This window comes from Adiantum capillus-veneris, chromosome 5 (assembly GCF_014529385.1).
Source record: "Adiantum capillus-veneris isolate H3 chromosome 5, ASM1452938v2, whole genome shotgun sequence".
Taxonomy (NCBI): Eukaryota; Viridiplantae; Streptophyta; class Polypodiopsida; order Polypodiales; family Pteridaceae; genus Adiantum; species Adiantum capillus-veneris.
In genome coordinates, this window is record NC_140935.1 from 170,006,001 (window position 1) to 170,022,187 (window position 16,187).

The 16,187-nt window shown below is 43.5% G+C and overlaps 2 protein-coding genes across 4 annotated transcripts; both read left to right on the top strand.

Moving 5' to 3' along the window:
• The first annotated feature begins 232 nt into the window (after positions 1-232).
• On the top strand, positions 233-5,422 carry LOC147458540 (sucrose synthase-like). Of its 3 annotated transcripts, none has more exons than XM_086513193.1 (3): positions 233-508; positions 4,253-4,446; positions 4,544-5,422. In XM_086513193.1, exons 2-3 carry the CDS (start codon positions 4,295-4,297, stop codon positions 4,614-4,616), a joined length of 225 nt encoding a protein of 74 aa, XP_086369319.1. In that variant the 5' UTR covers positions 233-508; positions 4,253-4,294; the 3' UTR covers positions 4,617-5,422. The 3 variants fall into 3 exon arrangements, 2 of the variants coding, with proteins under 2 accessions (XP_086369319.1, XP_086369318.1); XM_086513192.1 differs by having other exon boundaries at positions 243-508; positions 4,045-4,446; XR_015188242.1 differs by having other exon boundaries at positions 245-508; positions 4,045-4,433; positions 4,518-5,422.
• Positions 5,423-5,482: 60 nt separating this feature from the next.
• Positions 5,483-6,741, top strand: LOC147458541 (uncharacterized). The gene has a single exon (XM_086513191.1). The coding sequence runs from the start codon at positions 5,559-5,561 to the stop codon at positions 6,426-6,428; it is 870 nt and encodes a 289-aa protein (XP_086369317.1). The 5' UTR covers positions 5,483-5,558; the 3' UTR covers positions 6,429-6,741.
• The last annotated feature ends 9,446 nt before the right edge of the window (positions 6,742-16,187 follow it).

Sequence of the window (16,187 nt, forward strand, 5' to 3'; positions counted from 1 at the left end):
GTGGGGGTGGAGTTCATCAAACGTCCACAAAAACCCTTAAATTATTCGGAGGGGTCGTCTTCGTCCCACCCTCGTTATCAGTCAATCAGCAAGTAGCATCAATGCAATGCTATTCAAACTAAATTAAACACTCCCCAAATGCAATGATATTCAGATTCTTTGGGCACCGACGAACTTGGTTACAGAGGCGTGATTTACATACTAGCTTACGCAGCTATATTATTTATATTGCCATATTATGGAAGACCGAATTCATGACTTCCGCGTGGATGCAACGCAACGCAAGTAAGGCTTGGGGTGGCCGGAGTCGGGAGGTAGCCGAATAGGGGTAGCCAAAAAGCCAGGGAGTGGATGTATGCACTACGAGAGAGAGAGAGAGAGAGAGAGAGAGAGAGAGAGAGATCAATTGTTGCTGGTGTCGGGGCTGAACTTGTTGCCCGAGCCGAAACTGCAGACGAGATAGAGTTGCTCCGCGCTCTTCGAGTTGAACTAAAGACGATATTACCTGGTAAGCCCTCCTCCTCCTCCTCTCTCTCTCCACACAACACGATAGTGAGAAAACGTTTGAGGAGACAATAGAATTGGAAGCCACATCCTCAATCATGTTATACGTTTGAGTGAGAAAACATGAGGGAGAAGTCCTGCAAAGGTTGTCCATGGGCTGGGAAAGCGGAGGTGGAGATGCAGCATGAGGAGGAGGAGCTGAAACTCTGTGTGAAAAGCATAGAGTTTGCACTTCCATGCAAAGCTTTACCTGCCGACACCGCAAACACAATACATTTGACTGAGAGAACGTGGGGGAGAAGTCTTGCGAAGGCTCTCCATGGGCTGGGGAAGTGGAGCTGGACGAGGAGCAGCTGAAACTCTGTGTAAAGGGCACAAATTTTAATGCACCACCATGCAAAGTTTGAACTGCTGACACCGCAAATGCAAGCGACAAAGCTCCTTTGGATAATATGGAAACTGCATCATAAGGAAGGGCCTCGGCCATGAGTGACACTGCATCGTTCGAGCCCTTGGCCAGATCATTGTACCATCTACGTCTTCAGAAAGGGGGAAAAGCAAAGAATCGAGAGAGACGGGGATGTGTAAGGAGTTTGTTTTCTCCATGGCTAGATTGCAAAGGAAGAAAGCAACAGTAGAAAGGGAAAGGCTCTGTCAGATCAAAGCGCATCATGGCATTGAAGACTAAGCAATAATAAGCATGCATAGGCAGATAGAGGGCGATAATCTTTTTGGCAACTTGGACTCTCGACTTCTAAAGTTTAGAAGTGCTTTTTTTATGGGTGAAAAATTACCCTCTAATTTGTGGAAATTCTCAAAATACTCCTCAATTTTCAAAAATTCCCAAAATACCCCCAATATTTTCTCATAAATTCCCAAAATGCCCTTCAAATTTCCCAAAGTACCCATGGTTGTGAGATTATATATTTCTAAAAATAAAAAAAGTTGTAGCTTTTCATAAAAAGACTGATTGTCAATCAATACAAGATGCTAAAACTAGAATTTGACCTGGTTATATAGGTTTTGGAGATGAATTGCTTCATTACTTTTAGACGTAGTTGTCTTTTTTTGCTAGGTAATTTGTGGCAAATTAGTAAAACGGATCTCAATTGTCAAATAGGAATAAAGATTAGAAAATCTTGAACAATCCAACGAAATAGATACAACTTACAAGGATATTTTGGGAATTTTTTAAATTTGAGGGGTATTTTGGAAATTTCACAAATTAGAGGGGTAATTTGGTAATTTTCCTTTTTTTTTTCTTTTTAATATAAGTTCCAAAGTGCTTGAGCCTTAATGCAACCGCAATCATTGTTGGTGTGGGGCAAGGCCAATTATTAATAGTGGCATGAGGCAAGGCCGCCGGGTTATTAACTGTGGTGCAACCACCCCCCTCCCCCCCCCCGACCTGGCAAGTTGAAATAATGCACCGCACCTCACTCTCAGTTGCATGGGGATTGTGAACCTTATCCGAAGATGTCACTTGTGATTTGTACACCACCTTCTCACTCCTTGCACTGTGCTTTGCACATCACCCACTTGCTCTCACCACCTTCTCCTAGGAAGATAAGGGTGAATTGTAGAAAAGCCCATTTAAGGTGATAATGGACTCCTTGCCGTGCTTTTTTTGTTGATGATGTTCGTTTCCTCTTTCTTGCACCACTGTCACTTAGCCCAGCCGCTTAATTACATGTCACTTGACCACCGTTTGTTAGTCAGGTGTACAATGGTGATGGGCTGAGGGATGGAGATGGTGAAGCTATAGCCATCATATTCTTCACTACAACAGTGGCATCACCTTTCCTCTCTTGCATGATGAATACTCCACCCACCTTTGACACTCCTCCCATCACCCTCCATCCCTGCCCACTTTTATCTCCTGCCTCCTATTAGCACAAAGAGCAACCGGTGTACAATGGTGTTGTTGACTCTCTATTGTGGTGTAGTTCAATTGGCTGAGCAGCTAGCAAAAGTTGTGACTTGGGTAGCTTACCGGGTGTGGGATACCCAAAAAGCATTAGATGTGAAAGGTGGTGAGGCCATGGAGCTATGAAACAGGTTTGTGGCCAAGGAGTTGGTGCCAGCAAAGCGCAAGGGAAGAGGACATAATAAGGAAAGTTGGAGCTAGCTTGACAGTTTGCACGCTTGGATACCTCAATAATACAAATTTGCAGGCTTGGGCTGATGCCTAGACAGATTGAGGAATTATTGTAACATACCTCAATAATACATGGAGTGTGGGCCTCTCTATTTTCTCAAAATTGACTTTACCCGGGAGGGTCTTACAAGCATAATGCACTCTGTGTGTGTGTGTGTGTGTGTGTGTGTGTGGCCCTTTGACTTCTATCTCCAAATCTCTTTCTATGTGCCATAGGCTATTGCATGACTCTTAGACGGATTGCATTTTGCTCGCTTATTACCTCCTTCCCCTGACGGATTGCATTTTGCTTGCTTATTACCTCCTTCCCCTGACCACCCCCCAGAATATTGCAAGATCGCGGCATCGCCTAGCCTCTTCATGTTCCTCTCTCTCTCTCTCTCTCTCTCTCTCTCTCTCTCTCTCTCTCTGTGGCCATGTTGCCTACGCTATTCCACTGATTGGAAGAAGAACCACTCTTCTAATGATTATATGCCTCCTTTGCCTTGGATCTCCAAATCTCTTGCTATGAACTATATGGCATAGGCTATTGCATGACTCTCAAGCCAAGGTTGTGCTTGCTAATTTGCAAGACAAAACGATGAACAAGATCATGTTTTTGGCCGGAGCATAGCAATGAAGGGTGGGTGCTATGTCTCTAGGATAGAGAGAACACTGCAAGTGAATGCAGGTCACATGAGGAGCTCAAGGGGAGAAGGAAAGTGTGCAGGAGATTAATCCATCTAGAGGGCGAGTAAACCGGGAGGTTGCATGGCAAGGGAGGTCGCCATTTTCCAGAAGGAAAGGAGGTGCCATCCATTGCATGAAAAAACTAGAGTTGGTAGGGGTTAAAGAGGCCAAAAAGCAAAGAAGCACCCTTTGGTGTCTAGGAAGGTTGTGTAGGGCTACACAATGTGGAGGGCCGAGACCTAGAGGTAGAGAGCAAGGAGCTTCAAAATCTGCATGTGGAAGGGCCTCCCTAACCAGAGAAGAAGAAGGCGCTAGCTGGATTTGAGGCATCATGAGCATTGAATGGCATGGCAAGAGCAGGAGATTGGAGATGAAGGACAAGCTTGGAAATTGCAATAGAGAGGAGGCGATGCTACTCATCTATGCCTATTCTACTCTATTATGGAACCCAAAATTCAAGCTAGTAGGACACGTGGCTGGTGGCGAACATGAGTGCCGAGACCCGAGATCTTGGAGGGTCGACAGAGGCAAACAAGCAATCAAAGGCTTGATGGAAGAGAGAGAGAGAGAGAGAGAGAGAGAGAGAGAGAGAGAGAGAGAGAGAGAGAGAGAGAGAGAGAGGTGTTATGTATAGCTACTTTAGGAGTGCATGTGAAAGGATAGATGCAGAAAGCCAACACTATGATTTAGGATATGTAATTGATGTATTGCAGGTTGCAGGAGCTAGGTTTGGAAAAGGAATGGGAGATACTATAGACCACGTGCTACAAATGATGCATCTCCTTCTTGATCTTTTGCAAGCTCCTAATCCTAACATATTAGAGAGATTTTTGGGGAAGTTTCCCGTGGCTTTCAATCTCACTAAAATGTCTCCCCGTGGATATTTTGGGCAAGCTAATGTCTTAAGATTTCCTGACACAGGTGGCCAGGTAGACATATGACGTTACTGTTGAAATTTAACCTATGGCGGTGGTGAACCCTCTTACAGCAATGCTGATGACCATGCAAATTGTTTATATCTTGGACCAAGTGAGAGCACTTGAAAATGAAATTGTGAGCAACATTAAGAAGCAGGGGCTACATAATCCCTCAAATCCTGGTGGTAAGCATTATCGGTATGCCCTTCATCTTAGTCTATACCTCTTGAATGGTTCGATCTTTTTAACGAACTTACATGTCTTCTAAGGTGACTCACCTGATACCTAAATCCAGAGGGACAACTTGCAACCACCGTATTGATAAGATTAGTGGAAGCTACAAATGTGAAGATGCAATTAGGAGCTGAAGTGAAGCTGGGCTCGAAACATGAGATTCACAGCTTTCAACTAGGACCTCTCTCTCTCTCTCTCTCTCTCTCTCTCTCTCTCTCATGCCAAGTGCATATTACCTCGCAAGGCTCTCTTTCCCTATATGTATTGAGCAAGATGTAGAGCTCTCTCTCTCTCTCTCTCTCTCTCTCTCTCTCTCTCTCTATCCCTCCCTACCTAGCTTGGCAACTACTCTACAACTTTTGGTTATGAAAACATAAGCTACCCCATTGAATACATCTACCTCTCCTACCTATTCCAATGCCCAAATCTACAATATGTTGATATCAACGTACTTCTTGCAAGAATGTAAGAGAGATGGCAAAGTTTGTATCCCATGTGATAACTCTCATTGTCTTCATCTAGGGCCCAAAAGGATGATGGGCAAGGATGAGAGAATCTTGTGCATACTTAGAGAGGTTAGGGGCTTCATACCCTCCTTTCTTGAAGATACCTATGGGTGATCTTGAAGAATGCATTAAAATACGATGAAATAGTGCTTATTTAACAAAAGTCACTTAATATGTGCTCTTTTGATAGGATGTGTCACCCATGTTGCCACAATTTGTAGTAGAATTTAGCAAGAGAAATTAATCATTGGTAAATCCGTGATAAAATTTAAAATTTACTCATTTATGTGTGTATGTGGAAGCCATTGTGTGTGTGTGTGTGTGAGAGAGAGAGAGAGAGAGAGAGAGAGAGAGGGGGGTTAGGGATGCCAACAAGGGAGAACGTGATGTGTGTCTTATGGAGATATATAAAGATAGATACACACATGCACAGTGCGCACACACACACATATTTATATACACACTTTAGGTACGTACACACATACTTCATGTTTGAGCCGCGTGAGCTCGTTGGAAATGATAACATCGTGAAAAGACTCTCTCTCTCTGTCTTTCTCCGAGCTACCCCGTATGATTTGGGTCCGGGCGAGCAGGCCTTCACTCCAGGTGGGCAGTTGGGTTGAGGCACGGCTCTCGGGAAACTTTCAAGAATCGTTGGCATCCGGACTCCCAGCCATGCATGGCATCACTGCGCCTCCTACAAGAAGCCCTGATTTTGAAGAGACCCAAGCGGAGGCAGAGCTCTGTACAGTCGGCAAGCGATGTGTTTCTGCTCAAGACATAAAGTCCACAGCAGCTCTGTCTCTGTGGCTGCGAGATCGCCTACCTCCTGCATCTGCTCAGCAGGTCTCAGATTGGGGTAAACTGCCTGGTACCAAAAGAGTCGCAAATTTATGGTTAGAACTCTCACAGGGGGAGGTCTCCCTGGAAGATTCCGTACCCCCTAAACGTACAGTTCATGTTGCCTCCGTAAAGATCACCAACGGTTCTGGAAAATCCCTCTTGGAGGCATCCCAGGAAATGGCGGACGGGACCATGCGAGCGAGGAACAGGCCGCTCTCTGAGAAAATGAAGCCAGGAGAGAGCGTTGTAGGGGCATGCCTACGGGGCATCAGAGAGGAGCTTGGGCTTGAGTATGGTGCTGCTCAATGTGTGCAGATGTTACAAGATACTTATGAAAGAGAGGTGCAAGAAAGGGAGTCGGTCTCATACCCTGGTTTGATGACTTGCTACGTACTACACCACATGGTGGCAGTCATGAAGGATCTCCCTGCTGATGACTTTGTCACTGAAGAAAATGAGCTTTGTGGGATTGATCCGGCCGAGTCCTCAGCCGAGGCCAAGGAGTCTGGTTCTCCCAGCGAGCATGTTACTGCCATTGGTGTAAGACGACATTTCTGGAAATGGGTGCCGGAGCAGACATTCCAAAGAGGCAGATGATTCAGTGGAGAACCTTTTTTACCGGATCTGAAAGCTCAAAATCAAAGCCTTTGCCAGTCAGCATCCATGCTATTCACATCATGGAAGGTACTGGTTTTGAGGCGCATGTCTCTTTATCCCTCCTGTCAAGATGTATGAATGAAGTATGTCTGTGCCTGAGAATTTTAGTTCTCCTCATGTCTTATTTTTTTGGACCTTTGTATGGTTGGACAAAGTTTACATTTCATTCACATCTAGGCAGCTTCAAAGGCTTACCTATGTCTGTCCGATGTGGAAAGGAAAGGCTAAACAAGAAATATACTTGTTATCATCATGGATTCTGTTTATTTGTTTGTCTGTTCCGAAACAATCTATTCGTCCCTTGCTAGTTCCGTTTGTCAGAAGCATGGTTTCCGAGTACCTTTCTACAACAGAATGCGCTCTTCCCCCGTGGTTGTGTTTTCTTTTGTCTTTTGTAAGCCACCGACTCCTAATATCTTAGGCATACACAAATTTTGATACTATGCAGTTGCGGTTGTGTGATACTCATATCCTAATATCTTAGGCATACACAAATTTTGATACTATGCAGTTGCGGTTGTGTGATACTCATATCCTTATGTTTATCGGGCTTTGTAGTGATGCAAAGACATCAACATTTTTTAACATGGATTTAGGAAACTCTGTGTCGTGTCATTTATAAATTGTCAGAAACTCAGCATAGCCAAGGTTTGCCTTTTTGAGCAGGTGTGTTGCGTTATATTTGAAGTTTGGGGTAACCACTCTTGAACGATAATGTGATGTTGGCTTTGCCATATAGTTTAAGATCACTTAGTTCAGTTCTTCCATCATTGAACTTCCTCTACATTGCAAGAACCTTGGCTGGATCTGCTCTCATGTGAGGCTTTCTTTTTTGCATAGCTTCTCACAGGACTAGCCTTGTCAAGTCTTGTTTCAAGCACGCAGGATTCACAAATTCTACCTAGCTGGACTTACAAATCCGTGAATAATGCATGGTCTTGATTTGGTCATGGTTGGTACTGAAGGGGGTGCTTGTTTGTGACCATAGGGGGTGGAAGCATGGTAAGGTGGCCCGTTGGGTGTTGTCGATGGACAAGCACTTTCGTGGGGTAAATTACTTCTGCCAAGAAAAAGGGCAAGAAATTGCTAACATGTGTTTTTTGCCATTTACATGTTTCTCCATCATGTAGCCAACTCTCTCTCTCTCTCTCTCTCTCTCTCTCTCTCTCTCTCTCACGCCCACACACAGTGCACACAGAAATGCAACTATGTTTGTAAAGGTGATAGAACAATGGTTGTCATGATAGAGGAGGTTCTAGTTTGCCTGGTGGTTCAATCAACATTGAATTATTGGTGGCACAATGAAGGAGTACGATGCTGAAAAGGTACAAGGGAAAAGAAGCATGACTTGGATCATGGACTGCACATATAGAGCAATCAGTAGCAAGGATATAATTAAAGATCGTATGAATGCCATCATGGTGCACTAAAGAGAATTGTTTTTCTTGGTTTTAAATTGAACAACGCCATTCTAAGTGTAAAATGGTCAAAATAGTAGAGGACCAATCGCTTATGAACCGGAGTAGTTCAGTGTAGCTTAGCATTATTAGTGAATGCAAAGCAAAACCAAGATGACCCTAGTTCACACAAGGTTGTTAGGATGTGGATATGCATAAGCAAACCTTATTAAAAGACAAAGCCCTTCATTGATACATATTTTTAGGAAGTCATGTCTTTGGCTATGGGCAGGGTGACACGAGCACGACGCCAAAGCAGAGCTCTCAACTTTTACTCCCTCCACCTCCTGTTGTTCACACGTGATGGAGGATTCTATTTTGTAAAGGTGTAAATGGTTGTCATCCAATTAAATCTATCAACGGTGGAGACTTTAGTGAGGCAGATTGCGTGATGAGGAGATATCAAAAGTTGGGGTAGAGGCGGTGTGCCTTATCTCTGTAAGAAATGCGGAATACAATAAGGATTTAGTAGCAAGGAGAGTAGAGAGAGACACGATGCAAAGTAAATTAGTGACAAATCAAAAACTTTAGATTAACACACTATACAAATTGATGGCGTCATCCATCCATGCGCTCTCCAGGTAGAGCTTAGATGGCGATTTAGACAACTAGAGCAAGTGAATACAAGGGACTAATAATCCTTACACAAGGATGTGTTGAGTGCGTCAAGTGTGCACACCATTCTATCAAAATACTCATGAAAAGGCCTCCTTATATAGTTATAAGGGAGCCTCTAAATGCCCATGTGTAGCCGCCCTTAGATAGCTAAGTCCAAGTAAGACTCCCATGCGGCCATGTGTAGCCGCTTTTGGGTAGACAAGTCCTAGAAATCAACCACCGGCCAAGGAAATCCGGCCACCGGTCAAAGACCACCCGCCGTCGACCACCGACCAAAGACCATGGACCACCAGTCACCGAACGACCATTTTTCGATTGTCTTCCGGTTGTCGTCCGGCCAAGATGTTCCGACGTAAAAGAATATTCCGACGAAGGGAAAAAAAAGTCTCGGGGGCTTCCGCCTCCGAGGCCCCCAAAGTTGCCTCTGAATTTGCTCCGTACCACCCACGATCACAAATAGAGATCTCATCAGCGTGCATAGCTGGAATCCACCAAATATATGTGCACCATTGGCTTCTCCTCATATGGGGGCCTTACAAACTGTGCAACATATATTATGGTGGCAAAACTTAGAGAGGTGGGCATTGCAAGTATACCAACACCCCCCCCTCAATGAACACCCAAAGATGCTCTATGTTGGCCGTGTGCCAACTCCAAGTTGATGAAGATGTCGAAGTAGCCGGTCTTTCCCTAGAGCTTTGGTGAAGATATCTGCACAATTATCTTCAGTAGGACAATACTCTAGCTCCACAATTTCATCCTCAATTAGCTCTCGAACATAATGATACTGAACCTCAATATGCTTTGTGCATGCATGAAAGACAGGGTTCTTGGCAATCGCCATGCAACTCTGGTTGTCGCATTGAAGTGTTGTTGCTGAATGAAGAGAAACACCTAAGTCCATGAGGACTCGCCTTAGCCAAACTGCTTCACAAGCTGCAAAACAAGCAGCTTTATACGCTGCTTCCGTTGAAGAAAGAGTGATGGTTGGCTGCTTCTTGCTGATCCAAGAAAACACACGAGAACCAAGTGAGAAACAAAATCCAGAAACTGACTTTCTAGAGTCACAATTTTCTGCCCAATCAGAGTCACAATACCCACTAAGAGTATTTGTGCCAATGCCATAGGAAATTCCATGGCTTAAAGTACCTTTGATGTACTTAAGAACTCGCATACCTGCCTTCCAATGAGATTCTCTTGGTGGGTTGGAAAACCTGCTTAAAACACCTACTGCAAAAGAAGTATCCGGCCTAGTGTTGCACAAGAAAATTAAGCTTCCCACAAGTTTTCTGTATTTTTTAATGTCGACTAAGGGAGAAGAATCTTCCATGGAGAGTTTTGCATTTACCTCCATTGGAGGGCTTCACAGGTTTGCAATCTATCATGCCAAAAGCTTTTAGGATCTCTGTTGCATACTTTTGCTGAGAGATGAAGATGCCTTTTGAGGATTGCCAAACCTCAATCCCCAAACAATAATGCAACAAACCTAAGTGTCATTTCGAATTCAGAACTCAAACTCTCACGAGTTTGAGTTCTGAATTCGAAACTCTCACGAGTTTGTTGGATGAGCTCCTTGTGATCACCTGTGATTATCAAGTTATCAACATACAAGATAATAATGACTTGTTTTCCATTCTCTCTAAGTACATATAAATTCGCTTTAGAAGCACTTCTTCTAAAGCCAAGTTTTTTTAAAAACTTATCAATTCTGACATACCATGCTCTTGGAGACTGTTTCAGGCCATATAAAGCCTTCTTCAATCTGCAAACCTTCTGTTTTGAATGGGGTGTCTCAAACCCTAGTGGTTGCTCAATATACACCTCCTTGAGAATTCCATTCAAAAATGCAGACACGACATCCATTTGGTAAACAACCCATAAATAGATAGAAGCAAGAGCAAGCACAAGACGAATAGTTGTCATTCGAGCTATGGGAGCGAAGGTGTCACTAACATCAAACCCTTCGACTTGAGAGAATCCTTGTGCTACTAACCTGGCTTTGTACTTTTGCAAAGAGCCATCAGCCTTATCTTTGAGCTTGTACACCCATTTTGTGCCAATGACTTTCTTCTTTGGAGGCCGATCCACTACTTCCCAAGTGCCATTCTTTATGATGCTGTCGTATTCAAACGGCATCGCTTCCTTCCATTTTGGATCAGCCATGGCCTTGTCGACGGAGGCTGGCTCCTTCACAGAGCCCACAATTTCTGTCATGAGAGCCATGTTGACGATGTGTTCGGAGGCTCTCCTTTGCTCCTCTATTCTCTTTGATTGTCGCAAACCCCCCTCCTCTTCACGAGGATTGTGAACTTGAGGATTTCGAGCATCAAAAAGCTGTTGAGCCCACTTTGGTAGTGGCTTTTCCTGTGATGCTGCAACAGGTTGGTTATATTTATTTGAGTCATCATCAGACAACTCCTCCTCTTGATTTTTTACCTGACTTTGGTTTGGCACATGGTGAGTTATTTCTTCATTTGATGAGAAAGTGGACGAACTTGGTTTCTCCACCATATGTGGCCCTTCTTCGAATACCACATCCCGACTTGTGAGTATTTTCTTTGCCTCTGGATCATAGAGTCTATAAGCCTTAGACTCTTCACTATATCCAAGAAATACGCACTTCTTGCTTTTGGCTTCTAACTTTGTTCTTTGAGAATTAGGAATATGAGCATAACAAAAATACTCAAATGTTTTGAAATGCAAGATTGAAGGTTTCTTACCAGAATAGGCTTCTTGAGGCGTTTTCCCTTTCAAAGCCTTTGTGTAGCTTCGATTGAGAATGTACACTGCTGTACTTACTGCTTCGGCCCAAAAGGAATTTGGCATACCCTTGGCTTTGAGCATACACCTTGCCATTTCTACCACCGTCCGATTGCGACGCTCCACAACGCCATTTTGTTGTGGTGTGTAAGCTGTAGTAAGGTGTCATTTTATGCCATGCTTGTTGCAGTAATTGTTGAATTCATTTGAGATGAATTCTCCTCCTCGATCTGTGCGAAGCTTCTTCACCTTCTTTCCTGTTTCATTTTCTACAAGCTTTTGCCACATTTTAAACTTTCCAAAAGCTTCAGACTTCTCACGAATGCAATACACCCACATCTTTCTACTAAAGTCGTCGACTAATAGCAAAAAGTAGAAAGATCCACCTAAAGCGGATGTAGACATTTTTCCACAAAGATCTGCGTGTACCAACTCTAGAGGAGACTGAGCTCGATTACTACTCTCTTGTGGAAATGCCTTTCTTTGTTGCTTGCCCATCATGTAAGCTTCACAAAATTCATTCATCTCTGAGATTTGAGGCAAGTGTGCTACCATCCCAGTTTTTTGCATCTCTTTTAGCACAACAATGCTTAAGTGATCAAATCTCTCATGCCATAATTGAGTTGTACCTTTTTCTGTAGTGACCGTAAGTGTAGAAAGTTCGTAGAGGTTGTTGCGCCTTACACCCTTTCCCACTGTGTTGCCTTCAGAATCCAAGATTTCTGCTCCATTTTTCTTGAAACGGACTTCAAGATCACGATCAGTGATTGCAGCAATGGACAACAAATTCTTCTTGATTTGAGGCACGTACAACACATTAGAGAGCTCTTTAGTTTCACCTGTAGCTGCTAAAAAAAAAATTGTCCCAGACCCTTCGGCTGGACATTTGGCATTATTCCCAACAATTACACTTATGGGTTCCTGTAGAGGCTTCCAGGAACTATACCAGTCTTTCTTACTAGTCATATGTCGGGATGCACCACTATCTAGAATCCAAGATCCATCAACAAGCGGAGTTTGTGCTGATGAGCATACCTCTTCTATGACAGCCCATAGTTCAAGGTCTGTTTCAGCATTGTTGGCGGATTCTCTTTCCTTCCAAGAAGCTTTCATGGTGCCGTTCTTCTTATCTGCTTTCTTCTTTCTACAATATTTAACAGCATGACCTTTCTTGTCACAGTAAAAACAACTACCTGAATATTTCCTCTTCTTGGGCTTCTTCTTAGAAGCATTTGACGTAGTCCCCTTGCCTTTTGCATTGGCTGTGAAGGCAGCATCACCTCCACCATCCCTGGTTCTGAGTCGCAGCTCCTCTTCAAGCAACATTGCACTTAGTTCTTCAAACACAAGAGGGGTTGGACGAACATGAGTGTTGAGTGCCGTAACGAGACCATCATATCTCGCCGGAAGTATGCGAATGCAACGCCGAGCTAAATCTTCTGGAGAAATAGCCACATCACCGGCAGCTAATTGATCTTGGAGGTCCTTAATTCGCTTGATGAAGGCCTCCACTTTCTCTCCATCAGCAAGTTTCTCAGCAGCAAGTTGATTTTTCAGATTTTGAATTCTGGTGTGATTGTGCCCCTCATATTGGCGAGCCAATATGTTCCAAGCTTCATGTGCTTTAGTGGTATGATGAATCAAAGTGAGGACAGAATCACTTACACACATGAGAATGGTGCATAATGCATCTGCATTACTTCTTTTCCAAGCACGTAGAAGAGTAGCATCCGGGGGAATTACAATGCTTGGATTTGCTGGATCATTTGTTGCAGTGGGCTCCAGGTCTACACCATTTGACCCCAACACCGTATCCAACAATTCATATGAATCTAGAATTGCAAAAATTTTGAATTTCCACAATGTGTAGTTGGTGCCGTCAAGCTTTCCTTCGGTGAATGTTAGTGGACGAATGCGAAGCGGAGTAGCACCGGCAACGGCACTTGAAGACGCCGACATAATTGATTTTGCAAAGTAATACAAGTACTTCTAGTACTTTCTTAGCTACGAGCACCAATAGCTCTGATACCATGTAAGAAATGCGGAATACAATAAGGATCTAGTAGCAAGGAGAGTAGAGAGAGACACGATGCAAAGTAGATTAGTGGCAAATCAAAAACTTTAGATTAGCACACTATACAAATTGATGGCGTCATCCACCCATGCGCTCTCAAGGTAGAGTTTAGATGGCGATTTAGACAACTAGAGCAAGTGAATACAAGGGACTAATAATCCTTACACAAGGATGTGCTGTGTGCGTCAAGTGTGCACACCATTCTACCAAAATACTCATGAAAAGGCCTCCTTATATAGTTGTAAGGGAGCCTCTAAACGCCCATGTGCAGCCGCCCTTAGATAGCTAAGTCCAAGTAGGACTCTCCCATGCGCCCATGTGTAGCCGCTTTTGGGTGGACAAGTCCTCCTAGAAATCGGCCACCGGCCAAAGACCACCGGCCGCGCCGACCACCGACCAAAGACCATGGACCACCGGCCACACCGGCCACCGGACGGCCATTTTCCGATTGTCTTCCGGCCGTCGTCTGGCCAAGATATTCCGGTGAAGGAAAAAAAAAAAGTCTCGGGGGCTTCCGCCCCCGAGGCCCCCAAAGTTGCCCCTGAATTTGCTCCGTACCATCTACGATCACAAATAGAGATCTCATCAACGTGCATAGTTGGAATCCACCAAATATATGTGCACCATTGGCTTCTCCTCATATGGGGGCCTTACAAACTGTGCAACATATATTGTGGTGGCAAAACTTAGAGAGGTGGGCATTGCAAGTATGCCAACAATCCCGGGCCGGACGTAATTAAGTTTGGTTGCTCACTTACTTCATATCTTATTCATTATAGTATAGAGAATAAGGGGCTCTTTTCATTCTGTGAGGTAAGCTCCACCCACACACAATCCATCTTCTCTTTCATCTCTCGCATACACGCGTTTGCACATACTCTTTCAATTGGTATCAAAGCTGACGGTTGCGACGCTCGTTCTCTCACGACGTTTCCCTCTTTCTAGCAAGCTTCATATTGACGACGGATTGAAGCTTGGAGTTTCCATGTCTATGGAAGTACAGTGAGCTCGCCATGTAGAGCTCACGGATTGAGACAACAGCAACTTACACGATCGGCCACATGGGGAGAGAGATTGAGTTTTCTGTGAGGTCAGAGACGGAGAGAAGCAGGTCGGTCAAATTTTGGCCGCCTGACAGTAGTTTAGTATCTTGCTTTTAAGTTGAGTTAAAATGCTCCCATTTCAAAAGGTTTTTTTACTGAAACGGAGCTCTCTTTGAGCTCTACAACTTTGTAGAAGAAATCTTCATTTGATTTGGAGTGCAAGTGAATCAGAATTGAAAACATAATGTCATTTTTCTTTAAGGACAGTTTTGTAGCAAACGTAGGAAACAAGACATGGAAGTGTGTGTGCTCTCAACGTGCATATATACACATGGTGGCAACGCAAGTGTGAAGAAAGAGAGGAGTGTGTGCGGAGCTTGGTTTAACGCCGTGCATACACACATACGGTTTCAAGCATTGATCTACAGGTCTCTCTTGCATCCCCACCATCTTCGGAGATAAGAGAGCTTCTGTGAGCTTCAGAGAGGGGGAGTCTCTCTCTCTCTCTCTCTCTCTCTCTCTCTCACACACACACACACACACACACACACACACACACAAAAAGAGGTGTAGCCTCGGCACTTTCGGCATCTTTGACATTCTTTGACACTCTACATCAGCTTAGCAAGAGCAAAAGAGGGCGGTTCTGACGGTGTTATTGGAGGGAGTCTCTCATTCGACGTGGGATGCAGTTCATAGGATCCACTCTTTATAGAAAAAGACATGCCACTTGCGAGTGGAAAGTCTTAAAAAATTCTTTATTTTCGCTTAGTATATGATGATTATGCCCCCTTCTTATGCTTGTAAGAGTTATGAAATTATGATTCCCCTATCGTGTATAGAAGGTTTTGATTGGCTCTTTGGAAAAACAATTTGGCTTAATCTCCTATGTAATAAAAATCTCTTGTGTTTTTTAAGCATACTCTGTCGATATATAGTGATGGGATTCCCTTATTCTTAAGCCTCAACAACTCTTAACATCATAACATAGCATGTGAATATGGATAAATTTGAGCTGATTTGTGCGAGAAGGGTTTAAGTTTTTCAATATCAAAGATTTACTTTAAATTAACATTAGATGGGAATTATAAATATTGTGCTAGCAATTTGAGCATAAGATATATTCATGAACATATCTATTTTAATATGTCAATGGAAATATATGGTGTTGATAGACTTCATGGAGAGAATATATATTCATCTTCTTCGAGTACATCTTACCTTCCTCTTTTCTTCTCTCCCTCAAGTGAGATTTATATCCCATCCCTCTACTTGTAAGTTTAAAAGGAAAAATTATTCAAAGCCTACCCCTACTTTATATGCCTATTTAGAGAGAGAGAGAGAGAGAGAGAGAGAGAGAGAGAGAGAGAGAGAGAGAGAGAGGACTTTGGCTCTGTTCGGACCCGTGGAAGAATCTCTTGAGAGGCTGTTTTTTGAAGTACACTATTCAGAGGCAGAGATTTTGCATCGGGATTACAAGTGGAGAGCTCTGGAGCACCTATCAAGAGACATCTTTTTGGTCAAGGCATAGACAATTGCATCAACACTATAGGTCGTGCAAATTTTTTGGCATTTTTGATGCAGTGTATGGTCGAGATTTTGATCGTATGCTAGTGTCAGTTTGCCTCTAGTATTCCTCTTGCTTATATGTCTGGGAAAGTTGACATTTCTTCTCGTTGGTTGCTAAACGAGGCTATAATCTTTTGCATCATACCATGTCATGAGTGGTTTAACACTTTCTCTAGTG

Bases quoted from the DNA above. Each gene is read 5' to 3' on its own strand.
- LOC147458541 (XM_086513191.1), top strand. From the start codon at position 5,559: ATGATTTGGGTCCGGGCGAGCAGGCCTTCACTCCAGGTGGGCAGTTGG.
- LOC147458540 (XM_086513193.1), top strand. From the start codon at position 4,295: ATGGCGGTGGTGAACCCTCTTACAGCAATGCTGATGACCATGCAAATT. The intron at 4,447-4,543 runs GTATGCCCTTCA...ACCTAAATCCAG, and splicing joins CCTGGTGGTAAGCATTATCG to AGGGACAACTTGCAACCACC.